We start from the raw sequence: 17,981 nt of genomic DNA, 5'->3' as shown, positions 1-17,981 counted from the left end.
TTATAACCATAACAGGTAAATTGAACAGAACAAACTTTTTGTGACTAGTGTGTATGGATGTTGAAGTTAGTTCTTGTCCATAATCAATTAACAAATGCCAGTTTCACAATATCTGCTAATCTTAAAATAGAATTAATTTTTCCTGAACTGATTCATTCACAGGCTGTTGTATTTTCTGTTAATGTTCAAGACAAAGCAGCTGTAGGCACTCGTATAGCATGACCAAAAACAGTCATTTTAATACATGTGATAAAATGATAAAAGATGCAAATTCTCCAAGGAACATTCGCATAGTATCATCTATCTTTCAGTCTGAGGAGCTTGAACTTTTAGTGTCCCACGCACTGTGCACACCGCAAATGCCTCTCAGGCTTGAGCTTTTTTTCTCTTCTTTGTCTTGTTCTTCGGAGGCTCTTCCTCTGGTGTTTTCTTCTCAGGATTCTCTCCGTCCTCTGAAGTTTTGCTCTTGAAATTCTCTTGCGCTTTTCTGTTAGAATTCTCTGCTTCCTCCTCTGGTGTTTTTCTCTTGAGATTCTGTTCTCGCTCGTCCACCTGCTCCATGGCATCCCACACTTCGTCCACATCATCGTCCTCCTCCTTCACCTCCTGCCCGTCCTCCCCCACAGCGCACTCTGCCTCCTCCAGCGGTCGGCTGGCAAGCAGCAGGCAGTTGAGACGGGATTTCAGGTAAACCTTATGCTGCACTCGTCGGTTCTCCAGGCTGTGGATCCGCAAGAAGCGGTCCAGGCCGCAGGATGCCACCAGGGGTTGCGAGGCGTGGCACTGCAGACCCCGCACACCCCCGGCCAGGCCCTTGAAGCACCCCCGCACCAGGCCTTTTCGCAAGTCCAGTACGGCAATCTGACCATGCGTGTTGCCGACCACCACAGAGTCCCCCGCGGCAGGAAGAGACAGCGTCGTCAGCGGGTACTCCCCATAAGTGGCCTCCAGTACGGGGCGACGTTGGGGTGTGGAGGGGTCGTACACATGGACCTGGGTGGACAAAGCAAATTTAAATAGTGAGCACGACTGAGGAATTAATGGAATACAAATCGACATTGAAATTTAGTAGAATGCAATGTTCACAGTGAAGCAGAAATTTGGACCAAAAAACGTGCCTCATTCAGCCAGTAAGCTTTATTTGTTTATAAATATATGTATTTTTTTAGATTGTCAACATAAATTTAGAGCCTTTTTAGAGCAGTCCTCACGTATATACAAATTCATGAAACTTGAAAAGTTGAAATGAAAGTTTACAGATTTGTTTGTAATCTGATTTATGACACTGACTTACTTGTTCATGTCACGTTTGGTGGCATTTTAAATTGTCACAGTGAACCCTTAAAAGACTGCAAGACGACATGTTTGGTAACTCACAATACAGTACACAATTTCCCGATTACTGTGTAAAACTGTTTTAACTCAGTTCATTTGCCTTTATTTTATCAGAAGCAAAACCTATACGACCATATTTATGTATAAGCGGCTAGGATAATGGATGGATAATAAATCTAACATTTTCTGTAACTCGGAATAATAAATTGCTTGTTTGTGAAAAATATATGAGAAGAGGACCTTGAAAAAAATGCATACTGAATCAAAATAGCAGTAATTGAGTATTTGGGCGAGGGGGGTCGCAATTCGATGATTTTTCAACATCGGTCAGCCCAAACGCGGACCTATAATAAATGTAACTTAATTCTTTTATGCAGAACAGCACAGAATGTCCCTTTTCAGTTCGTTGAATTGCACTAGACCAAAAATTAAATGGCGGTACAGATCATGACGATCCTATATCAGAGTGTTCCAGTTCTACTAACCTTACCCTGCACCTTTTTTTGCTAGCCGTAAGGTGAAGATTAAAGCGGTCTGTGTTTCAAAGGAATGCGGCGGCGCCTTACGGACTCACCTGGTGGTGTCCCGTGCAGGTAACCACCTTATCGGATCCCGGTATGAAGGCCATGTCTTTGACCCAGTGTGGTCGCCGTAGATCCAACCAGTCGTTCCGCAGGTTCTTAGCGGTGAAAACGGGCTTGTCGGGCTTCTCCAGGTCCCACACTTTGAGGCAATTGTCCTTCCCGCCGGTCGCCACGTTGTGCCGGTGTTCCGGGTTCTGCCTCATCCTGGCTACGTCGCTACCCACGCGGATCTCCGTGGCGGGCTCGCGGCTCTCATCCCTCCACACCCGGAGCAAGCCGCTCTCCGCGCACGTCACCTGCGCCGCGCCGTTGTCCAGCACCGCCATCCCGACGAAACAGCCCTCGGCGGGGTCCCCGCAGCTTCGCGTGTCGGTGAAGGCCCCCTTCTCCACGCTAAAGGTCTTGACAGTTCCGTCCACGGCGGCAACCAACAGCTCGCTCTCGGCCGCGTCGGCCCAGCACAGCGTACGGACCTCGTGCTGGCGGCTCAGCTGCGAGCTGTTGCAGAAGTTGAAGGCTTGTTTGCGGGACACGCTGACGCCCTTCAGGATGCCCGTCTCCGAGCCCAGCCACACGGTGCAAGGGCGGCTACTTTCGCCCATATCGCGGGTTTGAGCACGGCGTCTTCGTGAAATTGTGTGAGTCAACACGAGACACTAATGTTGCCTCGGGATCTAAACACGCGTTTCCTCGCTGGTTGCCGAGTCGCATGTCAATGACGCCATTATATTTCTTCTTCTGTGGTGCTTTGGTGATTGACGCGTTACCTCTCGCTGCTGTAATGGGAGAATGCAGAATAAACGGGGCGGAAGCACAACAATCTAATTGTATTTGAAAATTTGCATCAGATTAGGAAAACTATTTGAACATTATTTTTCAATCCGTTTTCTTTGAGTAACTTAAGACATTTGCTTATATAGGCAGTTTAGTTTCGATTTGGGTCATTCGTGTTTATTTTTTATTTTTTACTTTATGAGGGCAGATATTGTGGAAAGAACAACAGAATGGATTAAGTTACTCCTTTAAGGGCCTAATATAATCAAACGTCACAATATCTGCCGTTTGAAATGCCGGTTAAAACGGGTAACAAGTACTGGACATTCTGGTTGGCACGACGGGTTGTTTGTTGCGTCACTACAAGTCGCCGGTGACCTCTACGCATGCGTATATGGCCCGGCCGCTCCATTTTGGTTCGTCTTCTTCCTACTGGGCACCGTGTTGGTGTTCTACCGTTTTTTTTCCCCTTTCCGCTTTGTTTTAACACCTCGATACTAACAGAGTGTGGACAACAAGAGAGTTGTCGCGCGTTCTTTTTGTCAAAGCTTGAAGCTATCTTCGTCTGGAAATGGACGGAGAAGAGGACGAATTCATGTCTGGGAGTCACTCCGGTAAACACTTTTTAGCTACATAACAAGCCCACGCAGTTCTTTCATTGGACTAAATCTCATTTAAGTTTTGTACACGTGGTGTTATTTCATTTCTCTACAGTGGCCTAGGTATTAAAATGTCTCCTTTATACCTAGAAAGAAGTCTCTCGAAACTAAAGGTAGCGGATGTTGAATTGAAAATAAGGGGGGCCGCCTTTATCAACAGCGACGCTTTGAGACAATTATCAACATTCAGGTCAATGTAGTGTTTACGAAAGACATATGGCGACAATTCGGGGTAGTATTGCGAATACTAACAACTATTGGCCACTCCCTTGCCACTGCTTGGGAAACTTTTGGACCCTTTGCCACCTCTGGAGTAACAGGCAAATCTTTTGATCCAGCCCAATGAAAAGGTGCCCACACCTTCCTCAGCTTTCAGTTTTCTACAGTCCTTGGCGAAGATGGATTTCATAAATATGGAAATTAATTTCTGCCAGGAAGAGGCCCAATGTGCTTTGTCTCGCTGCTGCTGCTTTTATTATTGTGCAATGAAAGAGAAAGAAGGAGGGTCGAGAAAGAAAACAAGGAGAACAAGAATTGCTTCTTCGTAGGGTGGTTGGTGCCGAAGACGGACCTTGGTCAAGATGAAAAACAAGCATGGTGATCAATGAGACGAATGTACTTTGCTCAGTAACTTAACAAGTGTGACTGGAATTATAATAGCACACCTCTATCAAATGTATCATACTTCATTTGTGATGTCTTGAAAGTGTTTTTAAAATATTTTATTACACAGATGACGGAGGCGGAACTCCAGTTCAGGATGAACATCAGACATCGGATTGTGAGGACAGCAACAAACATCATTCTGGGGTCAGACTTATTCATTTAGTAGCTTGTTGTCATTACACATGACTCTAAGTTTGCACAAAATAGTAATTTCCACCGATGAGCTGTTTAAGCTTGAATACATTGTTGATTATTTGCTCCTGATTAAATACATATGAAGGAGCCCTACTTGGAAAGTTTCGTTTATAAACCGAGTTGTTCATCAACTGACATTCCACTGTAGTTAAACTGTTAATGAGCATGTGGTCAATTAAGATGTGACATAATTTCATCGTTTGCATCATCAGGACGAGGGCAGCAACGATGAGGACCCGTCCTACAACAAACGGAGGTACGACAGCGACTCCGACAATGATGTCCGTCGAGGTGGCGACAGCGACTCAGAGGCGGAAGTGCCCGGTCACCACAGCGACAGCGACCAGGGGAGCGACTCGGAGGCTGAGGCTCCCGTTCCCCACAATGACCAGGGGAGCGACTCAGACGTGGATGCTCCTGTTTGCCACCACGACCAAGGGAGTGACTCAGAGGCCGAGGCTCCAATTCGCACCAATATCCAGGGGAGCGACTCAGAGGCTGAGGCTCCCGTTCAGCGCAATGTCCACGGGAGCGACTCTGAGGCCGAGGCTCCCGTTCCCCACAATGACCAGGGGAGCGACTCAGACGTGGAGGCTCCTGTTCGCCACCACGACCAAGGGAGTGACTCAGAGGCTGATGCTCCCGTTCACCGCAATGTCCAGGGGAGCGACTCTGAGGCAGAACGTCCAAAACCCGTTGACAGTGACGATGATGATGACTCTGTGGGCAAACACGGGATGAGCGTATCGGAGGATGAGGTGCCAGTCAAAAACAGCGCCTCAGACAATGAGGAAAGAGAGGCGTCGTCCCCTGTGAAGCACAGGGGGAGCAGCTCGGATATGGAGGAGGGGAGAAGCAAAACAGTGGCTGCGCAGGGTGACACTGACCACGAGGACACCAAAGCAAAAGCCGCCACCGACAGTGACTCTGATACAGAGACGGCAGCCGGATCGAAGGCGGCGGCGAAGGACTCTACCGATGAGTCCGGCGTGCGACAGGGAGAGTCTGAGGAGAGAGGTCGAGGCAAGTGGAAGGCCGTCATGCGGTCGGACAGTGAGGATGACGAGGGGGACGGCGGCGATGGAAGGAAGAAAGCAGCCAACGTTGTGGGTAGTGACGGAGAAGCGCAAGCTACGCAGAAAACCTCTGACAACAGTCACGACGATGATGATGAACAGCCAGGTAATAAGCTCAAAACACCAAAAACCTCCCGCAAGGTTTCTGTGTGTGCTGTGTAGAAACATCAAATTAACAGTCGCAGTAATGGAGCAGAGTTGGTTGCATGGTAAATTGATAGTAAGCACCTTCTGCCTCACAACGAAGCAGTTTGAATCTGGGCTCTGACCATTCTGTGTGAAGTTTCCATTTTGTATGTGTTCCTCCACGCTACCAAAAACGCATGAGCACGTAAGCTTTGTTGAAGCCTCTCACCATGTCGTGAGTGTAAAATCTGAGTTGGGAAAAGATGTCTTTTTGTGCCATAGATGTGGAGATTGTGTTGACGCAAGCGTTACATTGTAAATGAAGGTGTTGATAAGTGCCAGGAATCAATCAGTCAATCAATAATGGGTTTTAATGTGTCACAGTGAAGAGGAAGAAGGCCATCCTGTCAGACAGCGAGGAAGACGAAGAGACAGAAAAACCAGGTGAGACAAGGACAGCCGACACGGCTGCGTTTGTTGCAAGCAGTGAGACCTTTTTTCTTAAAATATTACTTTTTGTCACATGAAATCATTGCTTAACTTAAGCAAATGATAAAATAAAATAATTTGTAAAATTTAAAAAAAAACATTTATTATTAAAATAAACTATTTTACCTCCACATTGTCACAATTTTTTTAACCTCATCTCTAAATGACCTGGCCCAGATGTTGGTTTTAACATACAAAGTGTCTCATCCTGCTCTCGTTGTATCGTCAGCTGTTAAGAGGAGTCGTGCGGTTTCCGACGATGACAACTCCGACAGTGACGCCGAGTCGGGCGGAATCGATAAGAGTATGGCGGCCAAGCTCCGGGAGCTGGGTTCCGACAGCGGCAGCGATGAGGACGACCGCTCCAAGGGCGCGGCAGAGAATAAAGATGAGAAGGCGCTGTTTGGGAGCGACAGTGACGATGACGACAACCAGGAAGAGTGAGTGTGTCGTAATGTTCTGTACAATGGACACACGGAGTGAACAAAAATATAAAAGCAACGCTTTTATTTCTGCTCACATTTTTCATGCGGTGAAGTCAACGGTGTAAGAATTTTAGCCTTTTTTCCCCCCAAATATTGTTCACAAGTCTGTGTTAGTGAAAACTTCTCCTTTGCCGAGATAGTCCATTCACCTCCTACGTGTTTATACGTTGCACAAGATGCGATTGGAGGTGAAAATGTGTTTTGAGTAACGTAATTTGCGTTTTCTATCAGCTGAAAGTTAAAATTGACTAACTTGTTAATTGTATTTTATTTTTATTTTTTTTAAGGCCATATGCCACAGTCCTACAAACAAGTGAACTCTGGTGCACTTTAGTTCACTTTCAGCTTGAATGTTTAGATGACACACACAAAAAAAAAAGACAGCAAAAGCATAGAAATCCCAAATATGAATGGAAGGATTTTGCAGTTTCGAAACAGCTAGCAAGATTCGGATGTAGCCTCAATTCACTCAGGTGAGATTGTTTCTTAAAGAAAAAAAAACCCTGCAAACTCCTCTTTTAACAGTAATAATTCGCAAATGCTTTGTCACAAATGGTTTCTCTCAATCTGTGTGTGAGTGAGCAAGACAGATGTTTTTGTTTTTTGTTTTGTTTTTTTTTGGGTGGGGGTTAACCAAGATTTCCAGGACGTCTTGCCTCATTAATACTAGCAAATTAAACAATGTTAGCAATATTGAATGGAGCTAACATGATTTTTGTTTGGACAATGCATTCGGTCACACAATGCATTTTCACTTCAGATGATTTGATATCTATGACCTCTTCCTTGTGTATTTCAGGAAAATGATCGCAGACATCTTCGGAGAGTCTGGTGATGAAGAGGAGGAAGAGTTCACGGTGAGTACGAATGTTCACGTGCAACACATCTACACATGGTATTCCAAGAAACATGGTTTTTTTTCTCATAATAAATATTATACTTTGTTGTTTATGAATAGAATTAACCCATCGGAAATTTGGTGAAAGTAGCAGAGAAGATCACTGACGGCTGTAGAGCGCTCAGTGTTGGTATGGGAGTCAAGTCTCTCAAAATCAAAAATGAGCTTCAAAACCATGACTTCCATAAATTCATTTATTTTTTTTCTGCATTTCCCCACATGAAAGCTATTAAAAATGTAAAAAGTCTTAATGCAAAGTGTCAATTTTAAATTTCAACAATTTTTTGTTAAAGAACGTTACTTTGATGAGAATCCGAATCAAGTTGCAGATACAGGAGAGTATTTTGACTCTGCAATGAGATGAACCTTTTCCCTACTTTTTAAATGCTCTTTTGTGACGACCTATCATTTTGTTCACAGTCGTCTCTCTTATTTGTGTGTGCCTTAATTTGGAGAGAGCAACAGATGCTACAGCTAACGCTACATCTGTGTTTGTATGCACAGGGTTTCAACCAGGAGGACCTGGAGGGCGACAAGAAGGAGGTCAAGGAGAAGCAAAAAGAGATGGAGGACTCGGACTCTGATGAGGGCATCCGCCGCGGAGGCCAAGAGTAGGTGTTTTATACACACACACACACACACACACACGCACACACACACACACACAGACTTTTTAGCACAGCCGCCTCACGCTTTGATCATGTGTGTATTCAGTACCAGCTTCATGTCTGACTTTGACATCATGCTGGCGCGCAAGAAGGCCATGAGCGGCAAGCGGCGACGCCACCGAGACGGCGGGACGTTCATCAGCGACGCAGACGACGTGGTCAGCGCCATGATCATCAAGATGAACGAGGCCGCTGAGGTCTGACCAGTAAACGTATACAAACACAAGTGTAAACCACGTATTCATAATTCCACCTTCATTTTGTTGTTCTTGTTTCAGGAGGACAGAACACTGAACAGTGCCAAGAAACCGGCCCTGAAGAAGCTCACTCTGCTGCCTCAAGTGGTCATGCACCTAAAAAAGTAAATATATTTTTTAAATTTATGAACTTACAGTGAATGGATCAGCGATACGTGACCATATATGCCCACCACTTTGCATCGTTTGTAGGTGTTGACAAATGGCGTTTGAGTTTTAAGTTGCGCTTAGAGGGATGGAGCGGGCAACTGTATTTACTGACCTTTTTTTATTTCAAAAGTTGGGTTAGTAGGTACATTTGTAAATGGGGAACTGCAAGCGGGTGCTGGTTCCCTGTAAATTGATCATAGATATATCATCCAAACCCAAAGTCCTGTTGTGTGCTTACTCAGGCAGGACCTGAAGGAGACGTTCATCGACAGCGGCGTCATGTCGGCCATCAAAGAGTGGATCAGCCCGCTTCCTGACAAGTCCCTTCCGGCACTCCGGATCCGAGAGGAGCTGCTCAGGGTCCTGCAGGAAGTGAGTACAACCCAAGCATGATATTCTGCTCTAAAATGTTATAACTGAGTGCTGACGAGAAGCTGGGATTGGAACCTTGAACCTCAGAACTGTGGGACAGATGTACTAACCGCTAATAACCACCCCTAGACGGGAGCAAAACGTTGGATTTGACTATTAAGGCCTGCAGTGTGACCTGGTTACCTTACAAATCCAACACTTTTTGATCTGATTCGTTTGCCTTCAGCTGCCCAGCGTCAGTCAGGAGACACTGAAACACAGCGGGATTGGTCGTGCCGTCATGTTCCTGTACAAGCACCCCAAAGAGTCCAGATCTAACAAAGACCTGGCCCTCAAGCTCATTAGTAAGCACCCCTCATGACGCAGCCAACTACTACCTTGTTCTTTGTTCTTCATCTTCCTGTTAACCTCACTTCCTGTTGTTGCGTCACAGATGAGTGGTCACGGCCCATCTTTGGCCTGACGTCCAACTACAAGGGAATGACACGAGAGGAGCGGCAGCAGCGTGACCTGGACCAACAGATGCCTCAGCGCAGGCGACTCAGGTAGCCACGGTGCTTACTTCCTGTTTCTCGGCTGCACTTCCTTTCACCTGTAATACGCTAACGAACTAGACTCCTATCATCATCATCATCATCATCATGGTCTACACTCCAGTAGGACTGGGCCGTAGAATGTCCCCCCCCATACATCGGATTTAAACCACTAAAACAAAAAGCATGTGTGTACCTGGCCCTCAAGCTCATTAGTAAGCACCCCTCATGACGCAGCCGACTACTACCATGTTCTTTGTTCTTCATCTTCCTGTCAACCTCACTTCCTGTTGTTGCGTCACAGACGAGTGGTCACGGCCCATCTTTGGCCTGACGTCCAACTACAAGGGAATGACACGAGAGGAGCGGCAGCAGCGTGACCTGGACCAACAGATGCCTCAGCGCAGGCGACTCAGGTAGCCACGGTGCTTACTTCCTGTTTCTCGGCTGCACTTCCTTTCACCTGTAATACGCTAACGAACTAGACTCCTATCATCATCATCATCATCATCATGGTCTACACTCCAGTAGGGCTGGGCCGTAGAATGTCCCCCCCATACATCGGATTTAAACCACTAAAATAAAAAGCATGTGTGTATGTCTGTGTGTCTCTCTCTCTCTCTCTCTCTCTCTCTCTCTCTCTCTCTCTCTCTCTCTCTCTCTCTCTCTCTCTATCTATCTGTCGCTCTCTATCTGTCTCTTTCTGTTTCTCTTTCATTTGCTTCACTTCTCCTGTTTAACTCCCCAAAGCAGTAATGTGCATAAAATTGGAACCCCAGGCATAGTGTAAAACTGTGGCCACAATATACAGGGTGAGCCATATGTTTTCATCCATAGGAACATGTATAATATATTTATTTTTCACGTTTGACATGCCCTGGAACAGCTTTAAAACAATGCTCATGTCAAAAAGTTTCCAACGTGTGCATAGGGTACTGCTTCTGCAACGTATCATGACTTTGGCAACGTTCAGCGCCATTGTTTCCATGTTTTCCTTCCACCAAGCTCATTTCTGGTCATCATGCAAAACAATGTGAAAATGATTCGACTCATTACATCTGTCTCTCGGCGGGACTTAAAGTTGCTATTTATAAACAGTGGTCGGAAATGTGCAAAATGTGACAACCAATTGACTATCTGCCACTGATGTACATGTTCAAATGAAGTAGATCCAAAGGATATGTTTTCAATGCGGCAAGCTTTCAACTACAAGGAGACGGTGGGGTGGGACTATTCAAAAGAAGTAATTCCTGCTGACAAACAAACCCGAAATAATCGATAAAATGGATACTTCGCCCAGCCCTACTTTCCATTGTCTGCTCTCCTCTCTTCTTCGCTCTGTCCATCTCTTCCCTCCTTGTCCTCTTTTCCTACTCTTCCTCTTCCTCGTCCTCCTCAGTCAGCTTCAGAAGGTGGAGAGGGTGGAGGAACCGGATGTCTTCTCTCCACCTAGCAGGTTCTCTCATCGCTATGATCCCGCATGTTACACGTGAAGAACATGTGATCCACTCACTCGACTTGCTTGTTCTCATTCCCTCGCTTTATTTGGAGCTCAGGGTGTGCTTACATGTGAATTTACGGTCCCCAAATAGCGACATTGAAGATGTTTGTTGAACTCCAAGTTGGATGTGTCTTGAAGTCTGAGGTCAGGGGTAGCACGGTACTAACCGTTTGGTATCTCTGATTAATTAGGTGTGTTGTTGCTTGTTCTCCAACACACGTATACAGTTAATGAAAGGGAACAAACAAAAATATTTCCATTCACCAAATAAATTACAAATGAAAACCTTTTTTTAAAAATGGAAACTTTAACTGAAACTACACCTTACTTCATAAATATCATCACATGAGCTTTTGAGGTTCATTTTAATTGCATTAATTTTAGTATTGCTCGATAGCCGTACAGAAAAAGGAAGGCCAAGAATTCTACTGTATTTTACTTTGTTTTTGAACAATATTTAGTGATAAGGTTCATTTTAATTGCATTAATTTTAGTATTGCTCAACAGCCGTACAGGAAAAAGGAAGGCCAAGAATTCTACTGTATTTAACTTTGTTTTTGAACAATATTTAGTGATGATTTATTTATTTATTTTTCTCTTGCACTCGACAAATAACTTTATTTGTCAAGACAACTAAAACTATTAACAATCTAAACAAAATACCAAGCATTTGATTTATTTATTTTTCTCTTGCACTCGACAAATAACTATTTGTCAAGAAAACTAAAACTAATAACAAATCTAAACAAAAAATCAAGCATTTTCGGGGTAACAAACCCGCTCTGAAAATTAATTAAAACGAACTGAATTTAAAACGCCACAGCCAAATAAAAATTAGTATAGACAAATCTAAAACTGCTGCTCTCCTAGCACACTGGTCTCCACCATCGCAAGTATGAAGTGACATTAGAGCAACTACAATGGAGCCTTGGTTTGTGTGATTAATCCCTTCCGAAAAAGTCTGACTTTTTTCTGACCAAATAATAAATTAAAGCAATATGTCCCATAGGAAATGAATCCATTCGGGACATTCCATTCCAGACACCCAAAAATATAAACAAGAACCATATTTATTAGGGTGGGTCTTTACCTCTTTTAAAATAGGCAAAAACAAAATCATTCCAGCATAACACAAATATAATGACATTCAAACATCACCCGCAGCAAAAAACAACAAAAAAAAAAATACACTGATGATCATTAATATGTTCACGTATCTGACCTTGGACAAAGAGCAGGAAGTGGGGGCATAACACAAATATAATGACATTCAAACATCACCCCCAGCAAAAAAAAAAATAATAATAATACACTGAGGATCATTAATATGTTCACATATCTGACCTTGGACAAAGAGCAGAAAGTGGGTCAAACTATTTTTACTTCTGTGACTTCCAAGTTATTTTCTGCACTGTTATGAAGTGTCACTATTGGAAAGAATTGCTTTGCATTTCTAGAAAAGTAGATATAAAAGCATATATTTTTGAAAATAGATACAGTATCATTAGTAGACTTAGAAGTCGTAGTTTTGGGCTCTTGCATCCACTGGGAAACACGTTTCACTTGAACACAATTTTTAACACAATCCTTGGAGGAAAATGGAGGTTCCGCTGTTAAGTCGAGGTGCTCCAAAGGCTGAAGCACAACCTTGACATTGTTAGTATTGTTGGTGGTTCCAAGAGGGTCCCGTTTGCTTGTGTGTGAAGTCACACCGGCTGATTTGCGTTGGGACAATAACCGCATGAGATTTGACTGGAACAGATCCGGTCGTGTGCACATCCATGCTGATCTCGTCTTCTTCCTTCTTTGTCTTCGCAGTTCTGGAGGACTGACTCCCCGTCGAGACCTGGAGAAACAGCTGACGGGAGAGGAGAAGTAAGTTTAGCGGAGAAGATTCTGCTACAAGTGTTGTTTGAGTGTGATCTGGGCCGGTCTTGTTTGAATGTGAAGTGATGACACTTTTTTTATTTTATTTATTTATTTTTTTAATTAGAGAGGTAACTTTTCTAGATTTTTTTTTTTTTTTTTTTGAGCTGATTCTCAATCTGCCCTCCTTTTTTGTTTAGCACATCAGGTTTTCATAATGATGATGAAAGTAATGTGGAATATATTCAGCAAGAACGAATGACAAATAAGACATTGAAATGATGAAGTCTTTACAAAACGTTTGTGCTCATGTCCACAGAGCGCTCCGACCAGGCGACCCAGGCTTCTGCGCCAGGGCTCGAGTCCCGATGCCCTCAAATAAAGACTACGTTGTCCGGCCCAAATGGAATGTGGAGATGGAGTCCAGCAGGGTGAGTGACCATGTTTTTGCAACTTTTTGCAATTTTAGTCTTTTACTCTTCAGTCGAGATTTGCTAACTATAAGGCCATCACTGACAAATTGCAAGTAAAAGAGTTAACATCACTGACTTGCCGTGTTTTTCCCCAGGGTCCCGTCAAGAAGGGGATGTCCCGGGTGGACAAGCAGATGCGTCGTTTTGCAGACATCCGCCGCCTCACTAAGCCGGGACACGCCGTGAAAATCAGCGTGGAGGGAAATCGCATGCCACTCTGATTTTTAACCTCTGTGGCAGAGGTGTCAAACTCTGGTCCTCGAGGGGCATCTCCTGCCTGTTTTAGATCCCTCCTTTCTCCAACACACCTGATTCAAATGATCAGATCATCAGCAAGCTCTGTAGAAGCCTGATATCGATACTGTTCATTTGAATCAGGTGTATCACAACAGGGAGAGATGGAAAACATGCAGGACGGTGGCCCTCCAGAACCGGTGTTTTACATCATTGCTGTGTAGGAATTATTTTCTTTTCTCACTTTATTATTATTATTTTTCTTATGTTGGGTGCAGCTCTACACAAAAGAGAGTTCTTACTCTGTTGCCGTTTTTAATTCTCATCCGTGAGGACCATCTGCTTGGTCGCACAGTCTCAGTTGTCGCCAACACAAGTTAAAAGATGTCTTCTATTCTAACAGATGAGTGTCAAATCATGGTCAAAAGTGAGATGCACAAATTAAACGGAAATCATCAGTGTTGTCACTCTCTGCTGCTGCTCCAACCAGGCCTCCTCAACTAATGCTGATGTCTCAGCTTGTCCAGGGTCAGTTTGTAGAGCCTTTATGTGCACTGTCCTGCTGTGGGTCCAGGATAATTTTCTAAATAAAAAAATAAAAGAAAATCTACTGTCCTTGTGTTCTCACTCATACTTAATTGGCATCGTTGTCGTGATAATATGATCTGTTCATGTCTTGAAAGATGGGAGACTTAAGATGAATAGGTTGTTTACGTGGGAGATGTGCTTTGGACCATCGTGTTTGTGTGTGATGCTCAACATTTTCCATTGTCTGTGAAGTCCCTTCTGTGTGGAATTAACAGTGATAAACATTCATTTAAAAATCTATGCTGAATAGACGCAAGATGAAAACCCCATTAAGATTTTTATCTCGTGTATTTTTCACTCACCATAACATGGAAAAAGAAATGTAGATTGTTTGCGTGACGTCATCACAACCAAACTAACTGCGGTTATGGCGGGAGAACAGCGACGGTTGTGATGCGTGTAATGGCGGAAATGGCGACGACATTGTGAGAAACCTGCATAATCATTCCCACCGCCTTCGAGTGAAACATTTCAGGAGAACCAACGTGAATCGGCACGGGGAGCACGTTCTAAGTGGATTCGAAGAGGGAATGCAAGGCACAAAAGTCTAAACACCGATCATCATGACGTTTTCACAACGGTAAATTAGGGGCGATTCGATAGCTGGTGCTGACAACTTGCTCGGAATGTCTGCTAAAGAAAATATTCGGCCACCTTAAGTTAGACATTTAGTAAATTTGTGTAATATGTGAATACAGTATATCCGTTCAGGTTTAGACGGCTGCGTCATAAGCGATTAAATATCACATCTGAGCTATTTCCTTTAAACAACCAATCGAGTGGAACAACCGGGTACTTTGTGACGTAAAAAAGTAGCGGCCATTGGGAAAGGCGTCACCAATGTTAGTTTTTAGCATTGTTTCCGTCTAAATAATGTAGTCATACACATTAATAAAATCCGCAAAAGTATTAACCCTACAAACAGTCAAATACAAAATTTGTACAATCAACCGTGCTACTCCCTGGTGTCATTCACTAGGCCACGCCCATTTAAGAGACATCCAACACACATGCCGCAATGCCTACAGTAATTACACTGAGCAAAACCCGTTTTCTTTTACATTCTTTAATGTTTTCTTCCAATACAGTACTCTTTGTTTATTAAAAACATAACAAAAAGTGGCGTTTTGAGAAACAGAAACACATTTCAAAACATTTATTTTGTATTTAAAGGAGACAAAAAAGTTGTTTCACTGCTTGCCTTCCAGGTGCATCGATTGATGTGTGGAGCATTCCAGTTACTGAGTGACTGCAGCCTGTGACGAGGGGCGGATCATACGTGCAGTACCTTGTCCAGATATGCGGCATCTTAGCCTCTTCTGTTTGGGAGGTGTCTCATTCCTATCCTGTCCATGGGAGGAAGGCTGAGACGTCGCCGTGGCAAATCAGTCACTCTGAAAGTCACACAAACGTCAACTACACTTCACGACACTATTTTTCAACCAAATCCATGTGATCACTATTGGTATCGGTATGGGCATCTTAAAACCCTGATCAGGACAGCCCTATTCTCAATCCACTATTTGCCACCCAAAAAAACATCCCATCTATCCATTATCCCAGCCGTCTTCGGGCATTAGGCAGGGTACATCCTGAACTGGTTGCCACCCAACCACAGGCCACACAAACAACCATTCACTCTCAAAATCACACCTTGGTACCATTTTAAGTGTTCTATCCAACTACCATGCATGAGGAAATTGGAGAACCCGGAGAAAACCCATGCAGGCACGGGGAGAACATGCAAACTCCACACAAGGTCAGGGCTGGAATTGAACCCATGGCCTCTGCACCGTGAGGTGGCTATATATATATATATATATACACACACATACAGGTTTATATACTGTATATCTTTTCAGTGTATTCTGACCTGTTCCTGTTTCCTGCATGTTTGGTGTTAATGGCACCGGCGGACAGCCGATCCAGCAGCGACGCATTCCCGGTGAGATTCGCCTTCCTCTTGGTCTCTGTCACGTCGTTCTCCGCCTTCGCTCGGTGATCTGGCCGGAGCATTTTGGTCGCGCCTGGGTGAGCTAATGCGGCGGGCCTAGAAATTGTCGACGCGTCGGCGTCAACATGCTGCAAATGCCAACACAAGTCGGGTGTGAATCAGGCTAGTTTGAGGTGTACCACATGGACAAAATTACGTAGAGTTCCTTCTTCCCTTATGGCTAGAACGACTTCAACACTGGGAGAATTTTTAAAAAAATGCAATAACAACACATTTGCTAAAATCACCATTAATTTTTAATATTATGTTATTGTGTGAAACACAGACTATGTGTATTATTTACAACAATCATTTTTAACAAGGTACGAAAGAAAGAAATATCCAATATGCAACACTTTATTGCACTCAATCTCAAGTGTTGACAATTTCAAGTGACACACAAATTCATGATTTCAATATAATGTAAAAATGTAGTTAAAACAAAATCTTTACTGGCCTAATAATGCACATTTCCCCACAATAAATGCTTTATTCTCAGACGATTGGAACTCTTTTACGACAAAAATTCATCTTTTTCTTAAAAGATGACTTCTCGTAAGTCTATGATTATACTTTTCATCACTGAAAAATATGATGACTATTATTTACATTTTTTTTTTACATTTATGCTTTTTCTTGGAAAAAAAACTTTTAGCTTTTTTTGTGGGTTTTTTTTTGTAATACATTTTTGGTTTGATTGACTTTTGGGATTGTTTGTTGTTCCAAGAACACACCAAAATGGTCTATGACAGCCAAATCCCTTCGGCCAACAGATGAAATGCCAGCGTCTTTCAAGAAAACCAGGTCAGGAACATGACCTTGAGTGTTTTTTGAACTTTTCACAGGTCAGCAACATGACCTTGAGTGTTTTTTGAACTTTTCACATGTTTGTAAGACACCAAAAGTATCAAACATTGAAGAAGGTTCTTTGGTCATCTTTGTTTCCTGTTATGACCAAAATGTTGTAGTCAGTACAGATTACTGACAGCATTTCATCAACCTCCCCCATAAATTTGTCAAATTTTTACAACAAAAAAACCTTTGGATCACCTTCTGCTAAAAAAAAACTGAGATAGTCAAAGGAATGGTTAGTCACCCAGGAAAATTTCTTTGCACTGAAATAATGATTTTAAAATGGCAGCAACTTCCGCGCCTTTTTTGACAGCGTGACTTATTTGTAAGAGAGTTACCATAATACTAAATGTTATCAATTTAATTTTTTCCCCCTCCTTTTTGTAATATGCAATTAATAAAAAATCAAAATGTACCCGTCGAGCAGAAATGTTGCCAATTCCGCATCGCTTCTGAATACTGTCAGATGGTTCAGCTTCCTTCTCTGGTTTTGTTTGTTCGTCTTATGACCAGTTGTTGGCGAATAACAGACGGCATTTTTTTCGTCTTTACCAGAGGTGGATATTCCGCCATAGTCTGAGCAAAGCTTCCGAAGCCCAAGCTAACAGGTGCTGGTGATCGGCTATGAGTGAGCTCGCGAATGCACTGCAAATAATTCACACATCGTCCGTCACCTCTTCTGTCTCTGGTAGTTTGTTTTTCTTCGGGCATGGTGGTTTCTTGCAACCCTGCCCGCCCTTTAATTCTCTTTTTAGTGTGTGTACATGTTCTGAGCAGTTGTCATACCGTCAGCTCGCGGGCGTTGCAGTCAGGCACATTGATGGACAGCAAACAGATGAATAGCAGAGAGCACCACAAGTCCATCTGCAAAACATGGCACCCGAAACGCATCACTCTTGACACCTATGACCTGGACGTTAGCATATTAGCCTACAAACACATTTGCACTGCGCGCTAACACCTGGAGCGGAATCCACACGCGCACACACACAAGCCACTTTTAGCTCTGCTGACGGGGATGCGTATTGTCCAGCAACATCAGGCTAATTTTAGCATTTTCCATCCCTGCAAATAAACGCCTTTTGACCGTCCAAAAACGAGTTCCCCCGAGATACACACTTACATACGCTCGTGCGCGTGCACACACACACACACACACACACACACACACACACACACACCCACACACACACACACCCACACACAC

At 43.6% G+C, this 17,981-nt stretch overlaps 3 protein-coding genes across 6 annotated transcripts in view; 1 reads left to right on the top strand and 2 right to left on the bottom strand.

Moving 5' to 3' along the window:
• Positions 1-212: 212 nt before the first annotated feature.
• Positions 213-2,641, bottom strand: wdr74 (WD repeat domain 74). The gene is made up of 2 exons (XM_019874313.1): positions 1,910-2,641; positions 213-993 (listed from the first exon to the last, which is right to left on the bottom strand). The coding sequence occupies exons 1-2, from the start codon at positions 2,519-2,521 to the stop codon at positions 367-369; spliced, it is 1,239 nt and encodes a 412-aa protein (XP_019729872.1). The 5' UTR covers positions 2,522-2,641; the 3' UTR covers positions 213-366.
• A 465-nt stretch (positions 2,642-3,106) lies between these two features.
• On the top strand, positions 3,107-13,956 carry iws1 (interacts with SUPT6H, CTD assembly factor 1). Of its 4 annotated transcripts, none has more exons than XM_019874308.1 (16): positions 3,107-3,307; positions 4,086-4,162; positions 4,426-4,581; positions 4,762-5,395; positions 5,800-5,859; positions 6,134-6,344; positions 7,189-7,246; positions 7,792-7,898; positions 8,002-8,152; positions 8,234-8,316; positions 8,605-8,734; positions 8,961-9,078; positions 9,572-9,683; positions 12,587-12,643; positions 12,954-13,065; positions 13,203-13,956. In XM_019874308.1, the coding sequence occupies exons 1-16, from the start codon at positions 3,265-3,267 to the stop codon at positions 13,326-13,328; spliced, it is 2,235 nt and encodes a 744-aa protein (XP_019729867.1). In that variant the 5' UTR covers positions 3,107-3,264; the 3' UTR covers positions 13,329-13,956. The 4 variants fall into 4 exon arrangements, with proteins under 4 accessions (XP_019729867.1, XP_019729866.1, XP_019729864.1 ...); XM_019874307.1 differs by having other exon boundaries at positions 4,426-4,755; positions 4,846-5,395; XM_019874305.1 differs by having other exon boundaries at positions 4,426-5,395.
• Positions 13,957-14,993: 1,037 nt separating this feature from the next.
• Positions 14,994-17,981, bottom strand: part of ostn (osteocrin) — a 4,468-nt gene continuing 1,480 nt past the window's right edge. Inside the window, exons 2-4 of the mRNA XM_019874230.1 lie at positions 17,561-17,638; positions 15,803-16,011; positions 14,994-15,323 (exon numbers count right to left, since the gene is read on the bottom strand). Coding sequence (XP_019729789.1) covers positions 15,239-15,323; positions 15,803-16,011; positions 17,561-17,638 — 372 coding nt within the window. The 3' untranslated portion in view covers positions 14,994-15,238. The remainder of the gene's footprint in view (positions 15,324-15,802; positions 16,012-17,560; positions 17,639-17,981) is intronic.

Source organism: Hippocampus comes, unplaced genomic scaffold (genome assembly GCF_001891065.2).
Source record: "Hippocampus comes isolate QL1 unplaced genomic scaffold, H_comes_QL1_v1.1 scaffold125, whole genome shotgun sequence".
NCBI classification, from domain to species: Eukaryota; Metazoa; Chordata; class Actinopteri; order Syngnathiformes; family Syngnathidae; genus Hippocampus; species Hippocampus comes.
The sequence above is the reverse complement of the archived record's forward strand: the minus strand, read 5'-3'. Positions and strand labels throughout refer to the sequence as shown.

Excerpts from the sequence above, each read along its gene's own strand:
- iws1 (XM_019874305.1), top strand. The coding sequence starts at position 3,265 with ATGGACGGAGAAGAGGACGAATTCATGTCTGGGAGTCACTCCG. Across the intron at positions 5,396-5,799 it reads CGATGATGATGAACAGCCAG|TGAAGAGGAAGAAGGCCATC; the intron begins GTAATAAGCTCA and ends AATGTGTCACAG. Across the intron at positions 7,247-7,791 it reads AAGAGGAGGAAGAGTTCACG|GGTTTCAACCAGGAGGACCT; the intron begins GTGAGTACGAAT and ends TTGTATGCACAG.
- wdr74 (XM_019874313.1), bottom strand. The coding sequence starts at position 2,521 with ATGGGCGAAAGTAGCCGCCCTTGCACCGTGTGGCTGGGCTCGGAGACG. Across the intron at positions 994-1,909 it reads CCTGCACGGGACACCACCAG|GTCCATGTGTACGACCCCTC; the intron begins GTGAGTCCGTAA and ends TTGTCCACCCAG.